This window comes from Melanerpes formicivorus, unplaced genomic scaffold, assembly GCF_026170545.1.
Source record: "Melanerpes formicivorus ecotype bairdi unplaced genomic scaffold, bMelFor1.0.p_v2 SCAF_2, whole genome shotgun sequence".
In the NCBI taxonomy this organism is placed as follows: domain Eukaryota; kingdom Metazoa; phylum Chordata; class Aves; order Piciformes; family Picidae; genus Melanerpes; species Melanerpes formicivorus.
Genome location: NW_027142354.1, coordinates 28,200,567 through 28,225,765, shown reverse-complemented (window position 1 = coordinate 28,225,765; position 25,199 = coordinate 28,200,567). Strand labels below are relative to the sequence as shown.

Sequence of the window (25,199 nt, the reverse complement as noted above, 5' to 3'; positions counted from 1 at the left end):
TCTTGGCAACCTGGTGTAGTGGAGGGTGTCCCTGCCCATGGCAGGGGGCCTGGAACTAGATGATCCTTGTGGTCCCTTCTAACCCTGACAATTCTTTGGTACAACTGAATTTTTATTCACCTACATACATTAGTTTAAATGTCAGAATAGATTTAAGAAAACTAATTAAGGACTGCAATGAAGGACATGAAGGCACAGAAAAAACAGTAAAATTATGACAGTTATATTACAAATCGCTCACATCAGGCTAATCCCATTGTGTCCTCACAGAAGGTTTTTTAGAAAAGGTGATAAGGTAGCAGACCTGAACAGATGTCAGCACCTTTTAGGAAGTTTACTTACACAAAACAAGGATTAATCAAAAAAATTCCATACAGTTTTGTAAAGGAAAAATCTTAGAAGCTAACTTATCAAGACAAAGGCAAGCCATCACTTGTCATTATTAGGAACCAGGTATTTTGCCTGCCAATTTGCAATCAGAGCAAAAATACAGTGTGCAACTGAAGAACTGGCAGCATGGCCAGATGATACTGCCCACTCAGGAAGACAAGATCATCATAGTAGAAAACAAAAAGTTGCAACAGGTAAATTGTAAAATGTATTGTTATAAAGCAGAAGTAAAAGAAGAACAAAAGTCTGGCTATTCTAGCTAACAGAAAGAAACCTGAAACCAGCTCAAATTAGTTGCACAAGCAGTTCATGCAATTGTAAAAGGCATCACAGCAAGTTTTGGGTTTTTTTAGTAGAAGCAGGGAAGCATCAACAGAATTGTACAAAACATAAGATCTCATATGAAATACTGGGTGACTAGAACGGAACCATTTGTTCAACAACAGGAACTTCAACTGAAGTAGATGTAGAAAATAGAGGTAGAACAGTTAAGATCCTGTAAAGTCAGAAGAGCTTGTCCTTTTTGCTAGGCTAAACAAAGGTTGAGGGAAGTTATGAAAACAGAAGTTAGCCATATCTAGAAACAGGATGCAGACCTACAGCATTAGTGTTCTTACCAAAAAAATATTCTTCTGGCTGATCCACCTTGCAGGCATCTCACAATTAAACTCAGTTCTAGATCTGGAACTACCAGGGTGGAGTGTCATACCAGATTTCAGGATACTGCCTCTTTTCTCCCATCCCCCTCTTGACCCCCCTCTGCGGTGGAAAGCATGGTTTACTCATCAAAAATTCACAACATTCAACATATACTTCCATCAAATCCAATGGTTCCTGAAACTGTAATGCCATTAATCTTTCCTGCTTTCTGCATTATCATAGGTACAAATTGGAGTCTTTTTCTACTAATGTTATGGAACACTGAAAGTATTCTGTGGTGCAACAATATGCAGATTAGATGTTCTGCACACTTTCAAAAAACTAGTATCACACTGCTGCCCAGGACTGCAGTGCAACTGGGCCTGGTGATTCAGCTGGTACTTCCCAAGTCTCATATCAGAACAGACAGAGCAACATCTGTCCACCAAACCACTACAGTACCCATACAAGCTGTTCTTGGTCAGGAAAGGCACAGAATTTAAACTTGAAAAGGATACTTAAGTCCCAGTAAAATCACACCCAAATGCCAGTCCTCTCTCCTTTTCCTGTTTTGTCTCTTTCCCACCACTTAATTTCCAAACTCATCCCTTTGGCAGAAACACTCCCATTGAGCTACAGAGAGCAAAGAGTAAGAAGTGAACTGCAGTCACTCAGGTTAGTGATGTATGAAGAGGCAGGCCAGGCCAAATCCAGATAAGAGATGCCTTCTCTGCTCCATTCTTTTTTGGTGATCTTAAGCTTCAATTTTATTGGGGAAGAGAATATCCAGACAAATCAGATTGCTGAGGTGCATGCCTCTTCTACCAGATTCAGACAGGTTCAGAACTACACTCTTGATGCTACCTCCAGGACTAAGCTGAAAGTCTAGAGAGGAGTTAAAAGCATTAATTTAAATTTCAAGCATTTTGTTTAAAGCATAATTTTAAATAAATGGCTCAGCTTCTTGCCTTTTTATTTCTTCAAACTCATGTAGCTTAAGAAACAGCATTTAAAGCAAGCTTGAGGGAAGCCTGGACAGACTTTTTAGTTGGCAGCATACTCAGGAAAACTCCACCTAACACTAAGCTCTTCAATGCTACTTTTTAAATGCAGGTTATTTCCTACAGTTTTAGTTTTCATTACTAAACACAAAGATTATGTTTCTCCTGTCTTAACTATCTCCAAGTCCCCATTTAATACAACATTTCACCTGGAAAGTTTCTGGAAATCCAAAAACTTTATGCAGTTAAAATCAGTTTTATTTCATAATGCATTTCATCATTTTCAGGTGACCTTTTTCAGTGATCTGAGTAAACAAGGTATTATAAGAGAAGCCAAGTCAAAGGACAGAAGACCTTTTTAATAGTTTTGATGTACTGAATTCAAGTACATCTTTTCACTTATACCCATCCTGAAATACTAAGGTCCTTTCTGTCTCTCCTACCCTCTTTATACCTTCTGCTATATCCTCTTTGTCTGTTTTGTTATTATCAAAATGTGAAACACCTTTATTTTCCCAGGTTATCTATTTGCTGCCAATTGCTTCTTCCCACCTTATCTACAGTTTGGTTAAACAGCTGACTACCATGGGTTTTGTAAGTGTAAGTGATTTAGTAGCATAGCCATTTAGGTTACTGTCATATAGGTAAGACTGCCCACTACGTTTACCACCACTGATAAAGCAATTAAAAAACACCAGGGAAAAAAAAAAAAGGAAGAAATTTACTATATACTTCTACTTCCAAGCAGAAATCCTCCAGACAATACTGCTACTATCGTCCTTCCTTTCCCTCCCACACCCGGTCAGCTCTCTCTCTCTCTCTCTCTCTAGTGCTTTGCCAGAGAATCTATTTCCTGTTAATTCACTGAATCAACATTCAACAAAACTAGGTGAGCAACCTTGTGTCTCTACCTGGGAACTAACAGGCAGAATACAACCTTATTAAATGATGCATATTCAATTAACGAAATACAACACCTTGTCAATATTAAAAGACCTAATTTTGTTATTGGGAACTCTTGTTTGGCTATGATTGTAATTAGAAATTAAAATGTCAACACTGATTACAGAAGCCGTTACCAGTTTTTAAACAGCATATTAACTGTCATAGTGAAAACATTAACTTCTGCAATACATATAAATGATGACACATCTGTCTATACAGGACTTCTACAATACCTTGCTTTTCTCCTATTGGTTCGCAAAATAATAACTGTTATCTTCATCTTTACAGCCAGTATCTCTCAGACTGCTATTATCACACTAGATAAAGCTTAGAGCTCACCATCAACAAGAGAATTTCATCCTTTATAGACTGACTACATATGCAGGAGGCCCATCTCTGCTTTATGATAGGGATACTATGCTCCTTTATCTACATCCCTTTTCAGCAGACACATAAGCATCTCAATTTTCACACTACATTTCAAGGAACTCAACAAGAGTTTGTTCTTATATGTCTGTATCTAAAAACATCTGTCTTAAAAAAAAGGGGGGGAAATGCTACTTCACAGCAGCCAATATACATTAAAAAAAAAAAAAAAAAAAAATCCTGAACACAGCGTTCCCAATTGGAAAGACTAAACAAGACAAGACTTGATATAAAAAGGCCTTGATGGCAAAAATTGGCAAACGCATCAACTGCGTAAGAAAAACACATTCTATAGCAGGAGATGTGACACAAGAAAGACACTAAAGCATGAGTATAACAGAGAGTCACCTGGCTATCTGGAGGAAAATGAAAGAAAGATTTCAACAGCTTTAACACACCTTGCATCACCACTCTTTGCTTCCCCTTCACTTCTTTAATAACCATTATTAAAGCAACTTTGGGCAAATGGAAACTTGAGAGAATGAAGCAGTTTTAACAAGCTATTGGCACAGGCTGCAGAGGCTGCGAGTTACTTTACTGCCTGACATTTATGCTTCACTTGCTGTTCAGATAGTTCTGTAATGCAAAGCAGAAATTTCTGCTGTGCCATAAGAGGAAGTCCCAGAGATATCATGCATTTACAATTAGACATTCAAGTATTCATTATTTATAGAGTAAATTCTGAAAATGCTGGGTTTTGGATGTTGCATCAGAAAAAGAAAAAATCCAAAGCAGGCTGTACACTAAGCATTCTCAAGTTCTCTGTTTGATAAAACATCAAGCTTAGTTCTCTTATTTAAATACTCCATTTTGGAAAAAAATACCTCATTGCAGCAATTCTTCCACAATTTTACAATTACACAGAAATCAGTCAACACTAAAACTTAGCTTTAAAACTCAAAACACTCAATTATGTGGCACTTACCAGGAACCTCCATACTTATCTGAAATAATTACATTCTTTATAAGCCTTTCTTCTTTGTTTGGTACTAAGTTTTAAAAGGCAGGTATGCAATAAAAACTGTGACCATGCAGGCAGATTAGGCAGATATGCTAAGAACAACTAGTAATAATAGTTAGGTTGTAACTGTCATCGTTCCCAGATATATCCCCTGATATTCTCCAGGTTTCAATCGCTACAAAACAAAGTGACTGTGCACCCATTCCTTAAAAACCACAACCTCTGTTAGGACATAGTGTTTTTTTACTTTTTTAAAGGAATTTCTTCTGAGTCCTGGAAAAACAGAACACAATGCAAACTAAAGCTACCATATTCAAATTGCAAAAGAAGTTTTGGCAAAAAGTCAATATATAATGCATCGGGGGAATCTCAAGAATGGCATCCGGGGGTAAGATCTGACAGAGGTCACCTTTCTTCAGAATGAACAAGTTAATTTACCTATCATTAGTAAAAGAAATTTAGCAAGATGTAATCTAAAAACCATGTAATTCATATTTATTTTGTACAGTGGGCATACTTTCCGTGATTGCAGCGTATTATGCTCAGCATTTTTGTGCATTTCATGTATTGAGATTAGAACAGTTAATGCACGGAAATATCATTTCAAGAAAGTTTATACATATATATAGATAGGTACTAAAATTAAAAAAACACTCTACCTTTAAAGGTAGCTTTACTAACTGAACTGAATTATAAGGGTGTACGTTGATGTTAGCCAAGACAGTAAGAGCTTTTTGTCACTAACACACTTGTATTAAGTTCTTCTCCAATTACAGCCCCTTGCTCTCACACCCTCCTCCCGCCCCCCCCCCCCCCCCCGCATTGAGTCTAGCAATGGGGTAGTCTTAGGAGACTCAATTGGCCAAATAGCTCTGCAGAAAATTAAGCCTGCAAATAAAACAGTTTAGTTTTCTGATGGATCTCTCAGCTCATTTAACCCAGACCATGCAAGAAGAGAGGAATAGATTCTGCTGACACTGAGAAGCAGAGATGGGTGGGGAAGCCTCCTTGATTAGGCAGCTGCTAAATGAAGGCAGAGACCACCTGCAGTATCAAGTCAAGCAACACTTCAGAATTAATTAGCTTTTTACCTGTAGTTTTAGTCAGAGATGTAAAGATAGAATCCACCTTTGCTACATTTTCTATTATAAAATAATCTTTGATAGAATTTCCTACTGAAAAGACCCAGGTGAACAAACTGAGAACAAAACAAAAAAAAAAAACCAAACCACTTCTCTGTCCCGTTGAAGAACCCTACTGCTTTGAATGAAAACAAACTCTTGATTGTAGATGCTCAGTTAAGTTTAGGCAATGAGTTCCCTCAGAACCTTGTCAATTAACAAGAACTCCTTTAACATAATCTCTGAGGAATTTTAACAGGTTATACTCCATAAGTAATTCTAACTTAAGTTGTTGCCTTCTTTTATACAGAATACCATAAAGAGTCTTGTTGCTTTAAAACATTTTTTCCTAAATAATCTGTTTCAAAACCAAACCCAAGACCATAACAAACCCCTCAATTTGAGCCCACTTTTAAAATAAAATACAAAACTTGGGAGGAAAAGAACCCCAAAATTCTCAAAATTCTGTGGGGTAGAGGGATTCCTGCATTCCATCCTTGTAGATTCTTCAGTAGCTGAGGAAGAGCCCTTCAAAACTGTACATTTCCAAGAACTATAATCTTCAATAGCAAAGGCAAAATACTTATTTTGAAATGAGAGCACTACCAAGTTTGCAGAGTTAAGACAAGAAAATGAAAGGGAAAACCTGCTCTTCTGACTCAATTAGCATAATATTCAGGAATGAGTCAAAAACCACAATTTTCCCCCTGTTGTGTAATACATGAGGAAATAAATGCAATTAGTTTCAGGAAGAACAGTCTCATTTAATCCTAACTGGAAAAGAAAATCAGAAAACTGCCCAAACATTTAGAACTAAAAATATAACCAGTTCCTACAATTAATTTGTACCATAGTGAACCACAGCAACGAAGCAGTTACTCCTGCATTTTCAAGAGGGAGGGCCCATTTATCAGCTCCAAGTTAATAGCACACCTGCCAAAACACAGATTTCAGTCACTATGAAGAGAACAAAGCACAATTATATAGCTAACACTGGCATGTCTAGGTCTGATTTAACTGGAGCTATGACCCCACACAATAAAAAGGTTAAACTTGGCAGGAAGCTCTGAGAAGGGAGAATACTTCTGTGGTGACAAATACATAACTTTTCCATTTTACCATATACAACTCATGACTTTAAGATGCAGTAAGTGGGCCAAAATTTGCACATCCACTTACTTTCAGTTCCTGATCTCAGCTACACTCTCAGTAACAGCCAAGCAAAGTAACATGATGAAGTTTGTTTTAAACAGCCAGTCCAGGAATACACATTTATGACACCACATGTTACTTTGGCACTACTGCTCTACACAGACAAGTAATTTAATATGTTTTATCCAATTTTATATTTCATCTGTATTTTTGTTGACTTCAATGCCATTATTTTGCTTCTAACAAAAAAATACCCAAAGATCAACAATAATTTAAAAAATTGCTGCACATTTTAGAAACATTATTACTGAAGGTCACTGAGATTAATTTCAATGATCTAACTTTATGAAATCATCAAAAATAAATTTCAAGGACAGAAATCACCCATGCTGCAAACACTTCTTGCAAATGCTCACTGGACAAGGCCACTGTGTTTCAGAACTTGAAACATTGAAACATGCTTAGCAGAAAGTTTATACTTGGTGATAAGAAAACTCACATATTACAGAAAAAAAAGACATTCTTCCCTGAGGTCAAAGAAACCACAAAACAGCATTCAACATCCAAATATAGTTCAATTATGTGTTACCTCTTTATTCTTTTGAGGCAGAACTTTTTAATGGAACCTTTAATATTTGGTAAGATGGTCCAGATTCATGCAGTGCGCTAGCAGTCCCAACTGGGAGAAAATAAATAATCTCTTAAGAGTTATTCACAAATTTTTCTAATGCCAGTCTAATGTTATCAATATCCAAATCACATTGCATTTTTTTAAGAACAATACCTCATTTCACAAGTGCTATGGTCAGCAGTTCAAGGTATTTCTCACTGTCTAGGGGAATGGACAAAATTGTTTAAGTATTTCAACAGCTAATGAGAGGTGCTTAGCTCTCTCTTTTTCCAGTGACTTCCATGGAAATAGTTGCTCATTCAGTGTAATTCTCAGGGGCAAGTAGATGTGTGACTATATCCTTATGGTAACAGCTTTAAAAAAAACAAACCCAGGTCTAAAGTGCTACATTTCCATTTATAATGCTACACCAAAACAGAACTCTTTTGCAAAAAAGACACTCAGCAAATGTGACATACAGGCTAGAATGTGACTCTTCACATTGGGCATAAAAAGGTCACCAGAAACCTTGGTGCAAATGAGCCTCTTGCTGAATCATGCTAGGAAAGAGTCCAACAAAGTGGGAGAGAGGGAATCCAACAGCAGTAAACCAGATTATCGGGTGCCTTATGACAGAGGAAAAAAAAAGACAGGGAGAGGAGAATGGCATTTAAAAAAACAAGCAAGACCCAGAGAAAGATTAAAGTATCATTATTCTTGAATTAATGATCCTACCAACTAAAGATGCAAATAGCCTCAACAATAAGTAAGGAACAAATCTACACTTGTCAGATGGACAAGACTGGGGAAACAAAAAAGAACGTATCAAAAATTATAAATACAGCCATTAAAAGGTCTTGTGTTTTAAATTAATTACATTACATTTAGCTATTGTTTCAGTCTAGAATACTGTTTTCAGCACTAAGAACTATATATAAATATACTCTAGCCTTTGTAACTTCCAGAACATTTGTTCTAAATGTCTCACACCTGTTAATGTCCAGATCTGAGGTACAGGAAAACATCAAATGGTAGCAAACTTAAGAGACAGTAGGTTGAGGTGAAATAGATTACTATTGCAGTTAAGTCTTCATCTACAAATACAGTAACTGCTGGATGCTACTTCTCCTCTGGAAGCTTACTGATGGTGCAAACAAGTATTGTGCTACACAGGTAGTGATGACACCAAATTGTGCAGAAGCGCCGATTTGCTTGAAGGTATGAAGGCTTTGCAGAGGGATCAGAACAGGCTGGATCAATGATTCAAGGTCAGTTTCATGAGGTTCAAAACAGCCAAGTGCCAGGTCCTGCACAAGGGTCACACCAACCCCATGCAATGCTACAGGCTTGGGGCAGAGTGCCTGGAAAGCAGCCTGGCTGAGAAAGACTTGGGAGTGCCAGATGACAGCTGGCTGAAGATGAGCCAACAGCATCCTGGCCTGTATCAGGAATAGTTTGGCTAGCAGGCACAGGGAGTGATCCCTGTATGCAGCACTGGTGAGGCCATACTTCAAATACTGTGTTAAGATTTGGGCCCTTCACAGGTGCTGGAGCATGCCCCTTAGAGAAGGACAACAAAGCTGGTGAAGGGTCTAGAGACCAAGTGTTATGAGGAGCAGCTGAGGGAACTGGGATTGTTTAGTCTGGAGAAGAGACCTTATCACTCTCTACAACTACCCAGAAGGAGGCTGTAGTTAAGTGGGGGTCAGTCTCTTCTTCCAGATAAGTACTGGTAGGACAAGAGCAAATAGCCTCAAGTTGTGCCAGGGGAGGTTTTCATTGGATATTAGGAAAAATGTCTTTAACTGAAAGAGTGGTCAGGCATTGATACCAGGGAAGTGGAGTCACCATCCCTGAAGGTGTTAAACAGATGTGTTGACATGGAAATTTGTGACATAGTGGTGTTTGAGTTGACAGTCAGACTTGATGATCTTAGAGGTCCTTTCCAATCTTGATTCTACATCTACATTTTAGTGGTAGTTATTTCTACTGCAGATTGAGACAACCATAGCAACCAGTTACTCAAAATTGTTCCAGCACCCTTCTGAACACAAAATATACAATATATTTATATGCAGCCAAGTATATATATCCAGTGAATATAAAACAGGCATAGCACAAAATATTTCCTTCAATGAAATAAAAAAAAAAAAAAGAAAAAAGAAAGTACACTAGCTCAAGGCTGCTAAGCCCTTCTTGCTCCCACGGAATCCAACTGGCCTTCAGGGTCTCTAAAAAAATCAAATCTCTATCTACACAGTCTGGACACGAATCAAATAATGAAATTAATTACTGGGAGTGATATTTTATGAAACAAAATAGAACATTTTCTTATGACATAACTATATTCAAAATAAAAGGTTATTAGAATTCAGTGGCATGTTAACTTTTAATAGAACAAACTGACAAAATTCTGCAATCCTTCCAGTTTGCATAAGGGTGGTTTGACTGAGTATTTTATTTGTTTTTTTTTTTAATACTATGTGCACAAGGTTTTAAAACTATAGCTCCTCCCTGCTATACACGTCCAGATTCTTCAGGATGTATGACCAGTTCTTGCATTGTAACACAGCAGCACTATCTTTACAGCAAAGCATAAAGCAAGGCTAGTGCCATCCATAGAGACCAGACAGGAAGCTGGTGTACCTGGAACAGTTTCTAGTTTTATGCAGTTTCAGTAATTAGGAATAGTGCAAAGCACTTAAGTACCAAGATTTCCTGTATGAATACAAGATAGAAAACTACAGCACAAGAATTTTAAGCTGCTGAATAACTTTTGGTCCCACTATTTTATCTAATAGTCAAAGTGATACCATGTTTTTAGAGAGATGGTTCCTATGGCTTTTGTGAAACTCAGTTTTACAGAAGAACAACTTTAACATTTCTGCCAGAAAAATGTTTTCATTCTTCTCCAGGCCTCAGAGAGGCCATTAGTCAGTCTTAGCAGCTAGCCAGGCACTACAAGCAGTTTCAAGCCAATTACTGCATATGCAGCCTGCTATAGGAGCTGGCTGGAGTCACTCAGTACTGGAGGAGGGCACCCTGGACTGCCAGCCTTTAACCAGCAGGCACACTGGGAATGTGGAAGAGAACAGGAGAGCCTAAATTGCACAGATGAGAGTGTCACAAGGAGGAGAAGGAGATGGAGAGTACATATACATAAAAGAAATAAAAAATGTTACAACATAACATCTGAGTAATAATTGGCACGGTGCTGTTGACAGAAGAAAACCTCAAGTTTCACTGCCATTAGAGGACACCTTGGAACTTTAATCCACAGAAAGTTAGGCTGAAGTTTAAATCTGCTGCAAAGCTATCTCTCTTCTCCCTCAAAACTGAGAAAACTCCAAGATAATTTAATTTCACATTTTTAACCTACAACACTGTACATTAGATAGTCCTGAATTTCAAACATTTAATAATGTAAGTAATCCTTACAGCTCTATTTGTGATGTTAGCAAGTCTTCACTCTTCAAAATACAAGTGCATAATTTGTCTCAACTAATTTCAGAATAAATAAAATCAGTTCAGAGGATGGCAGATAAGCTTAACTCTAGTTTTTGTATCTTCCTCTTCTGAAACAGCTTAAGTTGCTTGTTGAAGAAGTTAGAGAGAAAGTACTTTTTGTTAGTTCTTCAAAACATCTCCCTCTTATTTCAGAATTGTTTAATAGCACAACTTGAGCAATTCTACTGAAAATTACCAAAAAAAGCCAAAAAAAGGGATAATTTGTTCTTGCTTTTCTCAAATTCCAGGACATGTTCCCTATCAAAAGCAATTGATCCAACAGCTCTGTCAAACCACATCACACTTTCTTTTGAGATTTTGCAACCAAATGATTACTATTTTCTGCCTGCTTTTCATGTGACTAGTTTAAAGAATGTCACATTAAAATGGATTGTCCAGTTGCAGCTTCGGTATTCTCTTGTAAGTCTTATTCCTTCAGATAACAAGTATTGCTCTCATTAGCATTGTCATGTCCACGGCCTTATTTAACACTCCTTGAAACAAGCTATCCTTGACAATTTCAAAACATAATATAAACTCAATGCACTTCAGAGAGTGGAAGACTGCTAAGGATCCTGTGATGTTGGAGTTGATGACAGTCATAGCAAAATCAACCATGCTCACATAGTTATCTACAACAAAGGAGTAGAGAACACTTAGCACTGTGTTAGTGTACAATCTGCATGGAATCAGCTTTGTGCTTCACCTTGTGTTTGTGGATGTCTCTATGCTGTAAGCAAGATATTCTGAACTATTTGTAACATTTCCTACAAGTACACAGAGGTGCTGCATTAGAGATACAGTGCATTTCTTGCCTTTTTTATTTTATGACAGAACTCTGAAAACAATCCTAGAAATATAAACCTTTGCTTTCTCTACATTAGGCTTCATACTCTGAACACATTACTAATCCTAGTAACCCTAAAAAATCTTAAAACAAAACAATCAGAAAAGGCTACATTGAGCCTCTAAACAACCAGAAGTCTCAGAACTAATGGGATCCTTACTCAGAAGAAAGCAATTTGATTCCCCCAGAGAAAAAAGCTGCCCTTTCAAAGAGTCAAACCAGCTGAGATGTGCTAAAAAGGCATTTAGGTAACTATTAGTGCCCTGTCCTGTAGATGGATTTCCTTAAAACTTCACTTTTTCATAACCAGCTGGTGTACTTAATCAAGACTAAATTTGCACCTAAGAGATACATTTCTAAATGTTTAACTGTTTACACAGCATTTAAGACACTAGCTTTTCAGTTTAAGTATCATTTAATTTATAATTCTTTGACTTATTCATGATGGTTTGAAATGCTCCAAACTTTTGTTCGATTTTTTTCTTCGGATTTTATCTAAAGTCCAACTCTTAATCCTTAATTTTAGATTATCTCCTTAATCATAAAGTATATCTAAGAACGCAAGACCTGCTTATGAGGAAGTTACTCTCAAAATAGACTATGTTCCTTTCCAGAGAAACTTCTCACTATGTCAGCTAGTTGCACCAGTTGCTAGTTGTTCCATTTTATCACACATATCTAAAACAAAAGTGTTCTTTACGCCCTTGTTTTGTCTTCTGAAGAATTTTACGTATTAAACCTGTTTTACATAGTCCCCAGAATTGAAGAAACTCTGCTGTAACAAAATGCAAGAGTTGCACCTTAATTCCTTGTTCAGCCCCAACAACCAAGTTCTTTAGTTTTTCTTGCCAAAAAAGAAAATATTTACGTACCTCTTTATTTTCCTTTTCTTGATTTGGCAGAAACAAGAACCTTTCCCCACCTTCCAAAAGAAGCCCAAAGAAACTTGCACATACAAACTCAGATTGTCATCACTGTTAATAAAACCCTGAAGTTCTCATGGCTCTTCTGTTTGTGGCACTTTCTCCAGTCATGTCAATTTGGCACCAGTCAAGCTGCACTAGATATGATAGCTACAGATTCTAGCTATAGATTCTAACTCCATAAAATTACTGGGAGAGAAATAACATACTTTAGTTTTCAGATCCTTGCTTTGCCTGTCTCCTGCCAACCACAAACCCAGATTATATTCTTTTGGAATCAAGTAGATTGGTGGAAGGAGCTCTGCCTTCCTCTAGATGGAAAGATGAGTTCCTATTCGCTAGGGAAATAGTTTGTGAAGCATTCCTTACCACACCACATTATGGACAGTCATTTTTCTAATTTGTTCTCTAAAGAAGAAAAAATCCTGCTTCCTAGAAAAAACTGAGCCAGCACAAACTGCATACAGTCTTGCACTATCTAGAGCTGCTTAATGTAGAGCACTGAACCACAACCATTAGCAGTCCATGGAAAGCAGTGATGAGCATTGGAGAAATGGGTGCTGCCAGATACCCATCTATAGCTATAGGTACTGCTGAAATGCTACTATCCACACCAAGCATCAGTGAACCCTGGCCTTCCTACTTCCACTCCCACTGTGTAAGACTGAAAAAGAGCATAGAAAAAGAATGAGATTAAATCCTTGATGAATGGATGAGTTAACAGAACAGGGGATAGCGTCAGGATCTGCAGTAATTTTAAATTCATGTCACTGAACTTCATCACTATAGTATATTGTGCTGCTAGTGAACCATTGTCTTCCTGTGCTATCATTTAAGTTGGATGATTGAGAAACATAAATCTATTATATTAAGCGTATCAAATACTGTCTTCAACTTTCATCAAAATCAAGAAATGTGGGGGAGAAAATGGAGTAGCTAATGTTAAGTACATTTGCAGCAGGAGTTAGTAATGAAGACCGTGAACTGGCACATATGCTGAGCTTATAATCAAAAGCAGGTATTTTAAATGCTCTGCCATTATCCACATACAGAAATTATAATGGTAAACCATTCACAGAAGTAACCAGCTCAGTTGTAGGTGGTATGATGAATCACAGTTATGAATAATTTCAGATATGGACTTTGCCATCACCTTAGGAGGCTATCATACAGCAACCTACCTTAAGGAAAGCTGCCATACTAAATACTCAGTATAGCAGCTCACTCTCAACACAGCATCAAACTAGGAGGGCATAAGCTGCCTACAGACAACATGCTCACAATTAAGGTGTTGGCCATGACCCTAAAGATGCATTCCAAGAGTTTGCTGTCTCACTCTACAACCTGAACCACCAATGCAGCTGAACTACGTCCTTTCTTTATCAAACAAATAGTGAAACTATTCTCAGGAATAGTCCCATGACTGAGCCTTGTCTTAACAACCCATGCATGATGACCTTCAAGACACACTGTAAGGGCCTTTTAAACAAAGTATTTCAAACCTGAATGAAGCTTTATTTCATTTATACTGGACTACGTAAGGACTCTTAACCAGAAAAACAAGGTAACACATTGCTGCACATTCAGAACAAAAAGAGGAGTCAAAACTGCTTCGGAGATCTATGCAAGCACAAAGATTTCCACTTTCAGGTCATCACTTCTAAACACAACAGAAAGTCATAAACACCTCTATTTCGGTAAGCTATCCTCCCAACACCACATCTGCCAAAAACATAGATGCTCTTGTATCGGCAGATAGGGCAATGGTCTATTAAGTACGAACTGACCAACTCCCTCTCTCTTTAAGGTGCTTTTGTCCATGTCAACGGCTGAAAGCAAATCTGGCAACTGCACAAGCGATTCTGCTAGTTTTAAGATAATGTCTTTTCTGTTTCAGTGTTCATTCAGTGAGTGAGTTCTAGCAATATTAAATACATACTGTGATAAACGGAAACATCACCCAGCGGTGAAAGAGAAGTGATACCTTCATTAAACCTTTCCTTCACAAGGAACGTAGGGTTCTTTTAAAAGTTGGGACTACACAACACATCAAGAGTAAAAGAATTCTTGTGAATTTGTAATTAGAGTTGTGCGCAGGATTTCGTTTCTTTTTGCTTGAGTCCCCTCTTCCGATAGGGCAGGGCTTTGCGTCCCTTGCAGGTAAACTACCTTTCCACAACGAGTTCATATTCAGCTCACAGCCACGGCAATTAACCTGCCGCCAGCTCAAAGGTGCCAGTAGAAGGTGCCCAAACAACGACACTTATTTCCCGGTAAAATACTGCTCTCGGACCATGCCAGTCCAGGCCCGCTGCCGGGACGCCCCCGCGTCGCAGCAACGGCCAGTGCCACCGCGCCTGGTTCCCTCGTCGAGAACGCCAGCCGAGGGGCTGCCGGCGCGCCTACAGCCCTGCCACGGCAGAGGGCGGTGGACCCTCTCACTGTTGTCCCACCTCCCTCCCGCAGCTGCCCAAAAGCCCCTCCTGACCTCCCTCCGTCTCTCAGTCGGAACTCACTGTTGCTTGACTTGAGGTCCCGGTGTAGAATGGGGACGATGGCCTCGTCGTGCAGGTAGAGCATGCCGCGGGCGATCTGCACCGCCCAGTTCACCAGGATATGCGGGGGGATGCGGCGGCCCCCGCGGGCGGCCCCGACACCGGGGGCGGCAGCGGCCAGGGCCCTGTTGAGAGAGCCGCCACGGGCGAACTCCATGACGAGGCAGAGGTTAGGCTCCCGCAGGCAGACCCCATGCAGGGCGATGATGTTGGGATGCCTTAGCATGGAGAAGAGCTTGGCCTCCTGCCGCACACTCTCCGCCGTGGCCGTGATGTCCTCGTCGGGGTCCTGTCGCGCCGCTTTCACGGCTACCTCGCGGCCCTGCCAGGTGGCTCGATACACCTTCCCGAAGCCCCCAACACCAATGATCTCCTGCAGTTCCAGGTGCTGGAAGTCAATTTCCGTCAGGCTCCCCGCGGGATCCCCCCGCCCGTCGCCGCCCGTCGCCACCCCGCCGCGGGGCTGGCGGGTCACGTAGTTGGCGGGGAAGATTCCGAGGCGGTGGCGGATCTTCCCCGCCCACCAGCCGTCGTCGCCGGACACGGCTGAGTCCTGCGACAGCACCTCCACCACGTCCCCTCGCCGCAAGCTCAGCTCGTCCTCACCGCTCGCCTCATAGTCGTACAATGCCGTCCACAGCGGACACGGACCCCCGCCGGCGGCCGCCGCCCCGGCGCCGGGCAAAGCCATGGCAGCAACCTCAGCCTTGGCGGCCGCCAGCACCGCCGACGCGGGAGCGCCTTCCCAGCCGCATCCTCACCTGCCGCCGCCGCCAAGCGGGAGCCGCAGGAGGGGAAGGGGTGGAGCCCGGGGAAGGGGCGGAGCCCACCCAGGCCGATCTCCGCCGCCGAACTCCGGCAGGTAGGGCGCAAGCGCGCGCGGCACAAGCCGGGAGGGGAGGGGCGATGTCCCGCGACCTCCCTCCCTCCTCCGCGCCCTGCCCCCGGGGATTGGCCGTCGGCCGTCACGTGGAGGGAGGGGGCCGGCGGGCGGGCGGGCGTGTAGGCAGGTAGGTGCCCGCGCCCTCCCTCCCACGCGCGCAGACTGGCAGGCTCCGGCCGCCGCGGGGGGGCGGCGAGGCGACGGCGGGCGCGCGGTTGAAGCGTTCGCAGTGGTCGTGCCCGGGTAGGGCAGGCGGCCGTTAGCGGCCGCGCCCGGCCCATCCCATCCCGCCGCAGATACAAGTGGCCCGATCTGACCCTCCGCGATGCCAAGGAGAGTGTCGGAGACAAGCCATGGTCCCCAGCGTTTGATGAAGTGGCAGCGGTGTCTCGGTCTAGGCCGCTGTCAGGAGCCTGCTCTGGCCTCCTGTCTCCCGGGGGCGGCAGAGCAGGTCGAGGGTTCGTGCTTCGGCTAGTAGGTTACTCTCTCCGTTACAGTTTTGTGAGTTTACCAGAATAAACCGAGCTTCCTTAGTTCGTGTTCCCCCTTACACCTAGCACCACAGCTCGTCAGCTCTCTCTTGCGCTGGTTGTCTCATCTGCACAGGGATTCCACGGGCCCCAGCTGCATGTGGTATGATCAAACAGTCCTTCCATTAGGAGTTTGCCTGGAAATAGCAAATACTGTGTATTTTTTAAATAAAAATTTCCATGGCTTTAAGTGAAACACATGGTATCACTTTCTAAACTATGTCATCATTTAATTTGAGGTAACAGGGAAGTGCGTGGGCTATGGATGTCAGCAGTGTGGGGAGTGTGGTTCAAAGCAGGAGATGTCTTTTAAATCCTCAGAGTTGATACACTTTGTACCACGGAACCTGTGGCTCTGGACACAGCTATTGTCAACAGAAGCCCTGGGGTGAATAGAAAAGGCTTGGAGAAGGTATCAAACCACACTGCTAGGTAGAATAACCTAGTGTGATGAATGCTGCTCAACTTCTTACACAAAACTCCCACATCCAGAGTACTGTACATTCCTACGTAAACACAGAAGTTGCAACTGTATAGCCAGGACTATGATTCCAACATAAAGAGAGTAATAAAATTTAAATTATAGCACCAAAACCATGTAATTTCCTGTTTATCCCAATCTCAACTGTGCCTTCAGTTGTACACACAATGCAAAATAAAAAAAAAAAAAAAAAGGGCAGAAAGTTGCTCATTGAACTACATTAACAAAAAAGAAAGAATGCAGAACCAGCATGTCTATCAAGCCATTTCCCACTTCCTTTAATATAAGAGATTGCCTTGCAGCTATTCAGAGAGATAATTACAAGCCTTTTCCTTATCTGCATATTTGCCTTATTATAAGCCATAAAGTATGTTGTAATACAAGCATTCTGCCACACAAATTCCACCTTGAACTTAATCTGTTATCTAAAAGAATCTGCAGGAACTAATTTAGTATGGAATGTTTTGGGTCAGACGAGGTATTGGTTGCAGTACAGTGGAAAGTTTAAATATTTGTTTATACCTATTATTCCAAAATTTGCTCTCAGAAGTAGCAATTGCTACACTTGGGTTAGTTTTTGTTCAGTGTTTTTGCAGCACTTTGTGATCTAGTATATTGGTAAAAATTTGTTCTTAGGAGTTCTAATAATGGAAATAGTTTTGCATAATTGAACTAATTTTGTGAAGCGCCTGTCACTTTTCTGATGGCACCACCTAGTGGAGTCACCGCTGAAAGGAACCATGTATGGAAGGCAAAGCCTTTGGCTCCATCTGGCATTGGCATCTCTGAAGAGAAAAGTGGTCACATTTTTCATCCTCAGCACCCTTGCAGCTGTAAATCTAGTACTGCTCATCTCTGTTGTGTCTAGAACACATATTCTGTGCTGCAGTTACAGGAACTCTTCATTCCTGCAAATTCCGTTATACCAAAAAATATTTGGTGTCAACATTATCTGAAGATGAGGAAGAGCTGAAAGACCCAAGTGATGGGTGGCAAGTCATCCAAATAAGACCCAATGTTATATCAAGTCTGATGAAGCCTTCACCAGCTGGGGCCTCCAAAAAATAACCTGCAGGAGTTAGAGGTTGCAAAAACTGAGATGTTTTTGGAGAAGCATTTAATTTCAACCTTTGCTTCTTCATCTGTCTTTTTTGGATCTGCATGTTTAAATGTTCCTACTTGCCAGTATATGTGTGGAAAACAACTCCAGTAGTTTCTGAGATACTTACATTTTTAATTATTCCACATCACAAATATTATCCATAGCCAGTTACTGTACTTGAGTCAGTCACTACATTTGTGTTAACAAACTTAACATACCTTTCTCATCTTTGAAAAGAATCTGCAAAGGGTAAAAATAAAAATTTTCCACTCAACATGGGAGAGGGTAGGTAAGATGGGTACACAGGTGTAGCACATGAGGCACTGCTGGGACTTTGCTTTCTTCACGCAGATCAAGAGACTTCATTGCTTACCCAGGGCACACCAAGTGAATACTCAGGCCCCATGGCTATAAAATCCACAGACATCTGAGTGTGCCAGCACTGCTGAGAGCAACAGTGCCATTCCTCCCCTGCTCCCAGCTGCTTGTTCATACTCTGTATCATCCCTTCCATCAAGCCAACACAAGCATCCAGCATGGCCACATCACCTGCAACATCAGGAAATGAACTGAGAAGTGGTGTGTTAGCTCACAGATACGATTATTTAACAGCATTTTTGGTCTCTTACTTTGGTCTAAAAAACCCTGTACAAGGCACACTGAAACACGCTTAGTCCATGAAGTTAGTGACAATTAGGAACAATGAAAGTAGAGTAAATTTGATGAAGTAATGCGCAAGCTCCTTGACTGCCTCCACCTCGTATATGCATCCTTCACAAAAATGACTGCATGTCATGTGGGAAAGTCTCTAGAAGGGATTAATAAAGGTATACAGTTGAAGTTCATAGCTACCTTCTGATGGCAGAGGTTGACAAAGGAGTGCCGTATACGATGACCTCTGGTGTTCACAGCCCAGCCTTACACCCCTTCTTCAGAGGTATCCTATGGGCTATGCCCAAGTATCCTAGAATCATAGAATCGTTTAGGTTGGAAAAGACCTTTAAGATCATTTGGTCTAACCATTAATCCAGCACTACCAAGTCCACCACTAAACCATGTTCCTAAGCACACCATCTACACACCATTTAAATACCTCCAGGAATGGTGCCTCAACCACTTCTTTGGGAATCCTGTTCCAATGCTCAGCAACACTTTCAGTGAAAATTTTTATCTTGACGTCTGATCTAAACCTCCCATGGTGCAACCTGAAACTATTTTCTCTTGTCCTATCACTAATTACTTGGGAGAAGACACTAACCCCCAACTCACCACAAACTCCTTTCAGGTAGTTGTAGGAAGTGATAAGGTCTGCCCTCAGCCTCCTTTTCTCCAAACTAAATAACCCCAGTTCCTTCAGCTGCTTGACATATGACTTGTGCACTATACGATTCACCAGTATCTTTATGCCCCATCTTTCAGTAAGGTTTCCACTTAGCTCCATCCTTCATTTCAGCCCCATAGTTATCTGTGGCTTCTGCTGTGCTTCACACTGATACGTTTCTCAGTCATGTACTCGGTTAATTTAAAATCGGTTGTCATGAAATTCTTTAACACAAGGCAGACTGTTTTACCTAACAGGCATTGCTGAAAGAAAACGAGTTTGGTTTATGGAATTTCTCTACCTGCCTGCCCAAAATATAGCTCAAAACAACACAAAAAAACAGTCAACGCTCTTGTCGGGCAGAGCTGAAAGCTCAGAAACTCATGAACGGGCACGAATACCAAAGTAAAATTAACAACCGGCAAGGAAAGCAAGGCGGCGGGGGCGTGACCGGTGAGGAGATCAGCCCAGCTGTCTACCCCTTTGCCGCGCAGTTTTTGCACCTGCGAACCAATCCCACAGCCGTCCAGGGCGGGACGCCGCGGTGACGGACGCCTCTGCGCCACAGTTGCCCCCCTCCCCCGCCGCAGCTCGGCCCGGCCCATCTCCGCCCTGCGACCTGTGTGTGTTGTTGTCCATTACTGGCAGCCGGGCGCAGCTATCCGTCCGGCGGGGGGTCCAGTGTCCCCTACACCGCAGCAGAGACGAGCGGGGCACTGTGCCCGAGGACGAGTGGGGGTGGCCCGGGGAGGCGGCCTCCCGGAGGCGGCAGCGGCGGCGCTCGGGGTGGGGCAGACGGGCGGGATGCTCGGCGTCGCGGGGCACCATGGGAGAATCCGCAGGCGCCCGGCATGGCGGCGGCGGCGGCGGCAGGCGGCTGAGGGGCGACGGTGGCGGCGGCGGGGGGCCGCCATGGTGTCACCTGCGGCGCGGCTGGTGGGGCTGGGCGTGTGGGCGGCGCTGACCGGGGGCTGGTACCACGACCCGGAGCAGGGCGCCTTCACCAACAGCTGTCACCTCTATCTGTGGCTCTTCCTGCTGACGCTGCCCATGGCTCTGCACCTGGTGAGACCCGGCCCGGGGCGCGGATGGGGCGGGGGCAGTGCCGCGGCCCCAACCTGGAGGCAGCTGCGGCAAGGGCATGAGCGTAACGGAAAATATACTGACCCCGGGGATGGTAGTGGTGTGTGTATGTGTGTGCGCGCGTTTGAAAATAGGCTCATTGGGTTTTACGTGAATATTTTCTGTCTAAAGGTTAATGGGCTAAGGACTCTAGGCGCGTTAGTCTGGGGCCGGACCTTCTATTGCTGCTGAAGCAGTTGAGTCGGGTTTCTTGTGAAGGGTTGCGGTGTTGGCCTCTGCAAATGCTGAATGACCATTGGGACGTTTGTTCGAAAAACCTCTTAGACAGATTTTTTTTTTTTTTTTTTTTTTTTCCAAACCAGCTTTACCTCCTGAGAAGGGTAAATAAATGGAAAAATCCAAATATCATGTAATTAATATGCCTTTCTGAATGTCACTGGGGAGTCACATGGTTTTTCGTGACATGCAGCTCGTTTTGTGCTGAAAATTTAATCATCACAGACAAATGGTTTTTATAACTAGAGTTTGTTTACCAGACTTTACAATTTCCCTCCAAAACGTGACACTTTTGCTCTATTTTACTGTGTTTTCCTACTGTGTGAGGAAAGCTGAAAAGTGTAGCTTGTTAGATCATTGCATTTATTCATTGGTGTGCACTTCAGTGAATCTAGCTTAATATTGCTTCCAATAATTTCCATCCATTGGGTTCTCACAGTGACTCAACTAAATTCTTAACTAAGTTATGTAGACGTTTTTTGTTGTGTGTTGTTGGATGGATTTCCTAAATAGGTCTCTTTGTCCTATATGGTCAGATGCTGGCCTGATTTTCAAAGAGCGTTCACAAATCCCTCTGCAAACCCAGTGGAAAGTAAATCTTGTGTTTTTAATGATCAGTTGATAGACTTTTTTTTTGTGGCATGGGGTTGCAGTTAATTCCTGTAAGCAAGACTTAATGAACCAAAGTAGCAATATGTTTTCTTCTGACCCATAGGGCCTATTTCCCATGCAAACCAGCAAGACTTTTACAATCTAGGATTTACTATTAAGTGGTATGTGTGATTAAAAAGAAAAAAATAAATCTGTTTATATTTTTCCAGTTGATATAAGTTGTGGTAAGTATGTATCTGAAAGAGTATGTATTTTCTTGTGGGGAAACTCCTGAACTGATGTGGACAAAGGCATGCAGCATTGCAGAAAAGAGCAATGGATACAACAATGGTAGTTCAGAAAGTAATTATTCAAAAGGAAGGGGAGAAAACCTAACTTACCTACTCAGCTCTTTTTGGGCTTCATCTTTGCCTGTCTAGATGAACTTGCTGTTTATATGGACTGACTTTCTGATGAATCATCTGGTTAAATGCAAGATGTGTTTTCTTGAGCTAACGTATTACTATGGGAATTCTTTATCCTCGATAAGAATAATGAGTTTATTATGCTGGCTGCTTGGGAGTAATGGTGTCCTTAAGTATTTGTTTTCTTGCCTTTAACTGGTTGGACTTTGTAAACTTTGTGCAAGACATCCTCTTTCCATTGAGAAACCTGAATGTGCTTTTTTTAACTAAAAGCTTTCTTTGGGGAATTTTATTTATAATACAATATTCGGTTATGTTTGGGATGATACTTCCGTTGCACGCTTGACACCAATAGTTTTAGATTCAGCTAAAGCAGTCACTGATGTTTCTTGAAATGGCAAAGTCAAAACAAATCAGAGTACTACTTTTTTAAATTTCCTTTACTTGGGATAATCTTTAGTTGTGCTTTGGTCCAAGTCAGAAAGTCAGACTGAAACAGTTTCATTTGAATGAATTGGCAATACTTGTCTGGCTGGTTTTAGATTTTTTATGCTGGCTGGGCAGAGATGTGCTGACAGTTGCATCAGGAAGCTTATAGTATCAAGTTGTTTCTGTTGTGCAGATAGAGGATTTGATTCACTAGCTTTGTTAGCATAGTTTACTCTGATAACTAAGGGTTCCATTATTAGCTTCCCCACCCCTAAAAATGCAGGTCTGTGTTTCCATCACTTCCTTTTCTTTCTCATTCATCCTTTGTGGCTGTAAATACTCAGTTTAAAATGTATGTTAGATATTACTTGGAGTATCATTACTGTTAAAATCAACTTTCAAAATTTTAATGAGATCTCTTCTAACTTTGCTGTGTCAACTCTCATAATAGATTAAAAAGTAAAGTGAAGTTATTCCACTAAAGAGTCCGGGTTTCCCAAGTGTTTTGTGCATGAAAATAGTGGTAATTATTATACAAATCCACTGGGCTGAATTCAGCCCTGGTGAACTATCAGTGACAGAGGGATGCAACTTTGGGAATCTTTTTACCATAGCTTAGTTTAGAAGTCACAAGAGACAGCACATTCATGTCTTGTTGAGTCCTCAGAATGGCTTATTGGGTGTTTCTTCTGCCTGCTGGACAGGAAGCCCTTGAACTGATAGGGCTGTTACATCTGACGCATTAGATCTTCCAATCATGCTGTGATAGGAGAAGTACAACATGGCAGTGTAAGGGTGTGGGCACATAAATTACTCGGAGGTGAACTGTTATAAAACTTGCAGTATGTTAGCTGCTTCCAGTCCCATTTTGCCACACTTTACCCCAGTTTATTTCTCTGTAAATGTAAGAATGCATATATATGTCTCTGCATGTATTTCCATGAAAGAGAGGTAACCTACATTGTACTTTATTTATTGTGTAGTAAGATGCACACTTCCAACTGAGTGCATATTACCCCATAAATTTTACTTCCTACGTGTTCTGCCATGTTTTATACTGTGTGGTGGGCATCTCTTGGTTATTAATTCAATTAAATTAACAAAAAATATTTATCTTTGTTTGCAGTACACTACCTCCTACTCTCTGCAAGCCCAGTGATAGTGGTTGACCAAATACTCATTTGGTACTTCCCTCATTTGTGTTCTGCGGCACACCAAGACAGCGAGGCTCAGATGCAGAGCAGTCTTGCTTTGTATGCCTAAGGTAGTCAAGCAGCAGGTGGGATGGATACATCTGAGTGGAATGGAGTTTAGTCATCCTTTCCCATGTACAAGGCGTGGTATTTTGTTCAAAGGTTACACACCTTTTTATTAGAAAGTATATGCCTCAGTCACCTCTGCCTTTGTGCTACTCAAATAATGTTAGGAGAGGTGTACAAGAGTTTGGCAGTTCCTCTGGAAACAATCTCTGCCTAGAGAGAATACCCAAGCAAAGGCCCTCCCTTCATGGGCAGGTCAACTCTGTTGTGTTTGCAAAATGTTTGGAACCAGGCTGCATTTCTGGCTGTGCTCCCATGCTGTTTGGATGTGAGGTGTAACAAGGGAAGCTACTGGAAAACAAAAAGTACATTATAGTAGCATTTTTAATTGTGTGGTATTAAAGGAAGGTGAAACTGCAGCTTCCATAGAAGTCTGTGGGATGTCATGAAGTCTGCTTTCTTACAAATTTATATTTGTGGATTTTTATTTTATTTCCTAGCTTCTAATGAGGTGTCAGGTGAAGCTTTTCATGTCGCTGGGGTGCTATTCAAAAGGCTAGAGAGCTGTGAGAGTTCCTCTCGTTAATGATTTAAAAACCTCTTTTCCATAGGAAACCAGGCTAATTATAACTACAGTGCATCCTGCAGTTCCTCAGTCGTCAATAACTTAATTTCTCCTCAGCTCAAGCAGATTTGATAACTTTCACCTATCTGTACTTGGGAACCTGACCTTCAGTCTTATGACTTGTACCCTTCTGCAAGAGGCCTGATTCAGAATATCAAGGACTTTCCGTTCTCAGCTTCATCTTTCTTATAATTCCTCATGTGGGCAGGGAGCAAGCTGCAGACTTGTACTACTTAGCTTGCTGCAAGGTTCAGAATGTTAAAAATGCACTGCCCTTATTATACATAGACAGACTTGGGCTTGGGAGCATGCATGGTATATATGTGGAGAAGTGCTGTATATCTTAGGCAGAAGGGCAGGAAGACCACAGGCAGGCTGATGGCATAGGTCTGGTAGTTGTGGTCACGAGGTAGAGATGAGGACATGCAGCACTCAGCATTTGCTAAAACTAGCTCTTTTTTCCACTTAGAACTGTAGAGGCTTCCTTTGATTCTCTCTTGTAGTGTGCTCTATGCCCGCAGACTTCATTACTGGATGTCTATTTTTATTGTGTCCTCTTGACATTACTCAATATAATATTTATAAAGCTTTATGAATATTGCCTCTAGAGCATTTCTCTTCTAGTGGCTCATTTGGAGCTCTTACTTAATAAGCAGTCAGCCTGTGCATTTTAGCATGCAACTGAAGAGATGAACAAATCTGTCTTTTAAAAAAGTCATTACAGATACTTGGCTGTCGTTCTTTGTGAAGCTGAGTAATTTTGAACTTGTTTTGTGATTATGTTAGTCATAAAACAGAAATTCTTCAAATTCTTCCATCAAGTCTTATACCCTGAGATTGTGGCCTTGCAAAATGACCCTCTTTCTGGCCTAAGTTTGCTAAATAATTAGAATTAGAATAGAATGAAACGGGTTGGAAAAGACCTTCAAGATCATCAACCTATCACCCAACACCATCTAATCAACTAAACCATGGCACCAAGTGCCTCATCCAGTCTCCTCCTAAACATCTCCAGTGACAGTGACTTGACCACCTCCCTGGGCAGCCCATTCCAATGGCCAGTAACTTTTTCTGTGAAGAACTTCTTCCTAACATCCAGCCTAAACCTTCCCTGGTG

At 41.6% G+C, this 25,199-nt stretch overlaps 2 protein-coding genes and 1 long non-coding RNA gene across 5 annotated transcripts in view; 1 reads left to right on the top strand and 2 right to left on the bottom strand.

The window, feature by feature from the left end:
* Positions 1 to 15,833, bottom strand: part of MAP3K21 (mitogen-activated protein kinase kinase kinase 21) — a 44,124-nt gene extending 28,291 nt beyond the window's left edge. For both annotated transcript variants that reach the window (XM_068154489.1, XM_068154497.1), the window contains exon 1: positions 15,039 to 15,833. In XM_068154489.1, coding sequence (XP_068010590.1) covers positions 15,039 to 15,768 — 730 coding nt within the window. In that variant the 5' untranslated portion in view covers positions 15,769 to 15,833. The remainder of the gene's footprint in view (positions 1 to 15,038) is intronic.
* Positions 15,834 to 17,235: 1,402 nt separating this feature from the next.
* LOC137445685 (uncharacterized) lies at positions 17,236 to 20,143 on the bottom strand. The gene is made up of 3 exons (XR_010988458.1): positions 20,014 to 20,143; positions 18,926 to 19,037; positions 17,236 to 18,622 (listed from the first exon to the last, which is right to left on the bottom strand). It is a non-coding gene; the product is annotated as an uncharacterized lncRNA (long non-coding RNA).
* A 163-nt stretch (positions 20,144 to 20,306) lies between these two features.
* PCNX2 (pecanex 2) overlaps positions 20,307 to 25,199 on the top strand; it is a 163,457-nt gene continuing 158,564 nt past the window's right edge. For both annotated transcript variants that reach the window (XM_068154361.1, XM_068154380.1), the window contains exon 1: positions 20,307 to 20,459. In XM_068154361.1, the coding sequence (XP_068010462.1) occupies positions 20,307 to 20,459 (153 nt within the window). The remainder of the gene's footprint in view (positions 20,460 to 25,199) is intronic.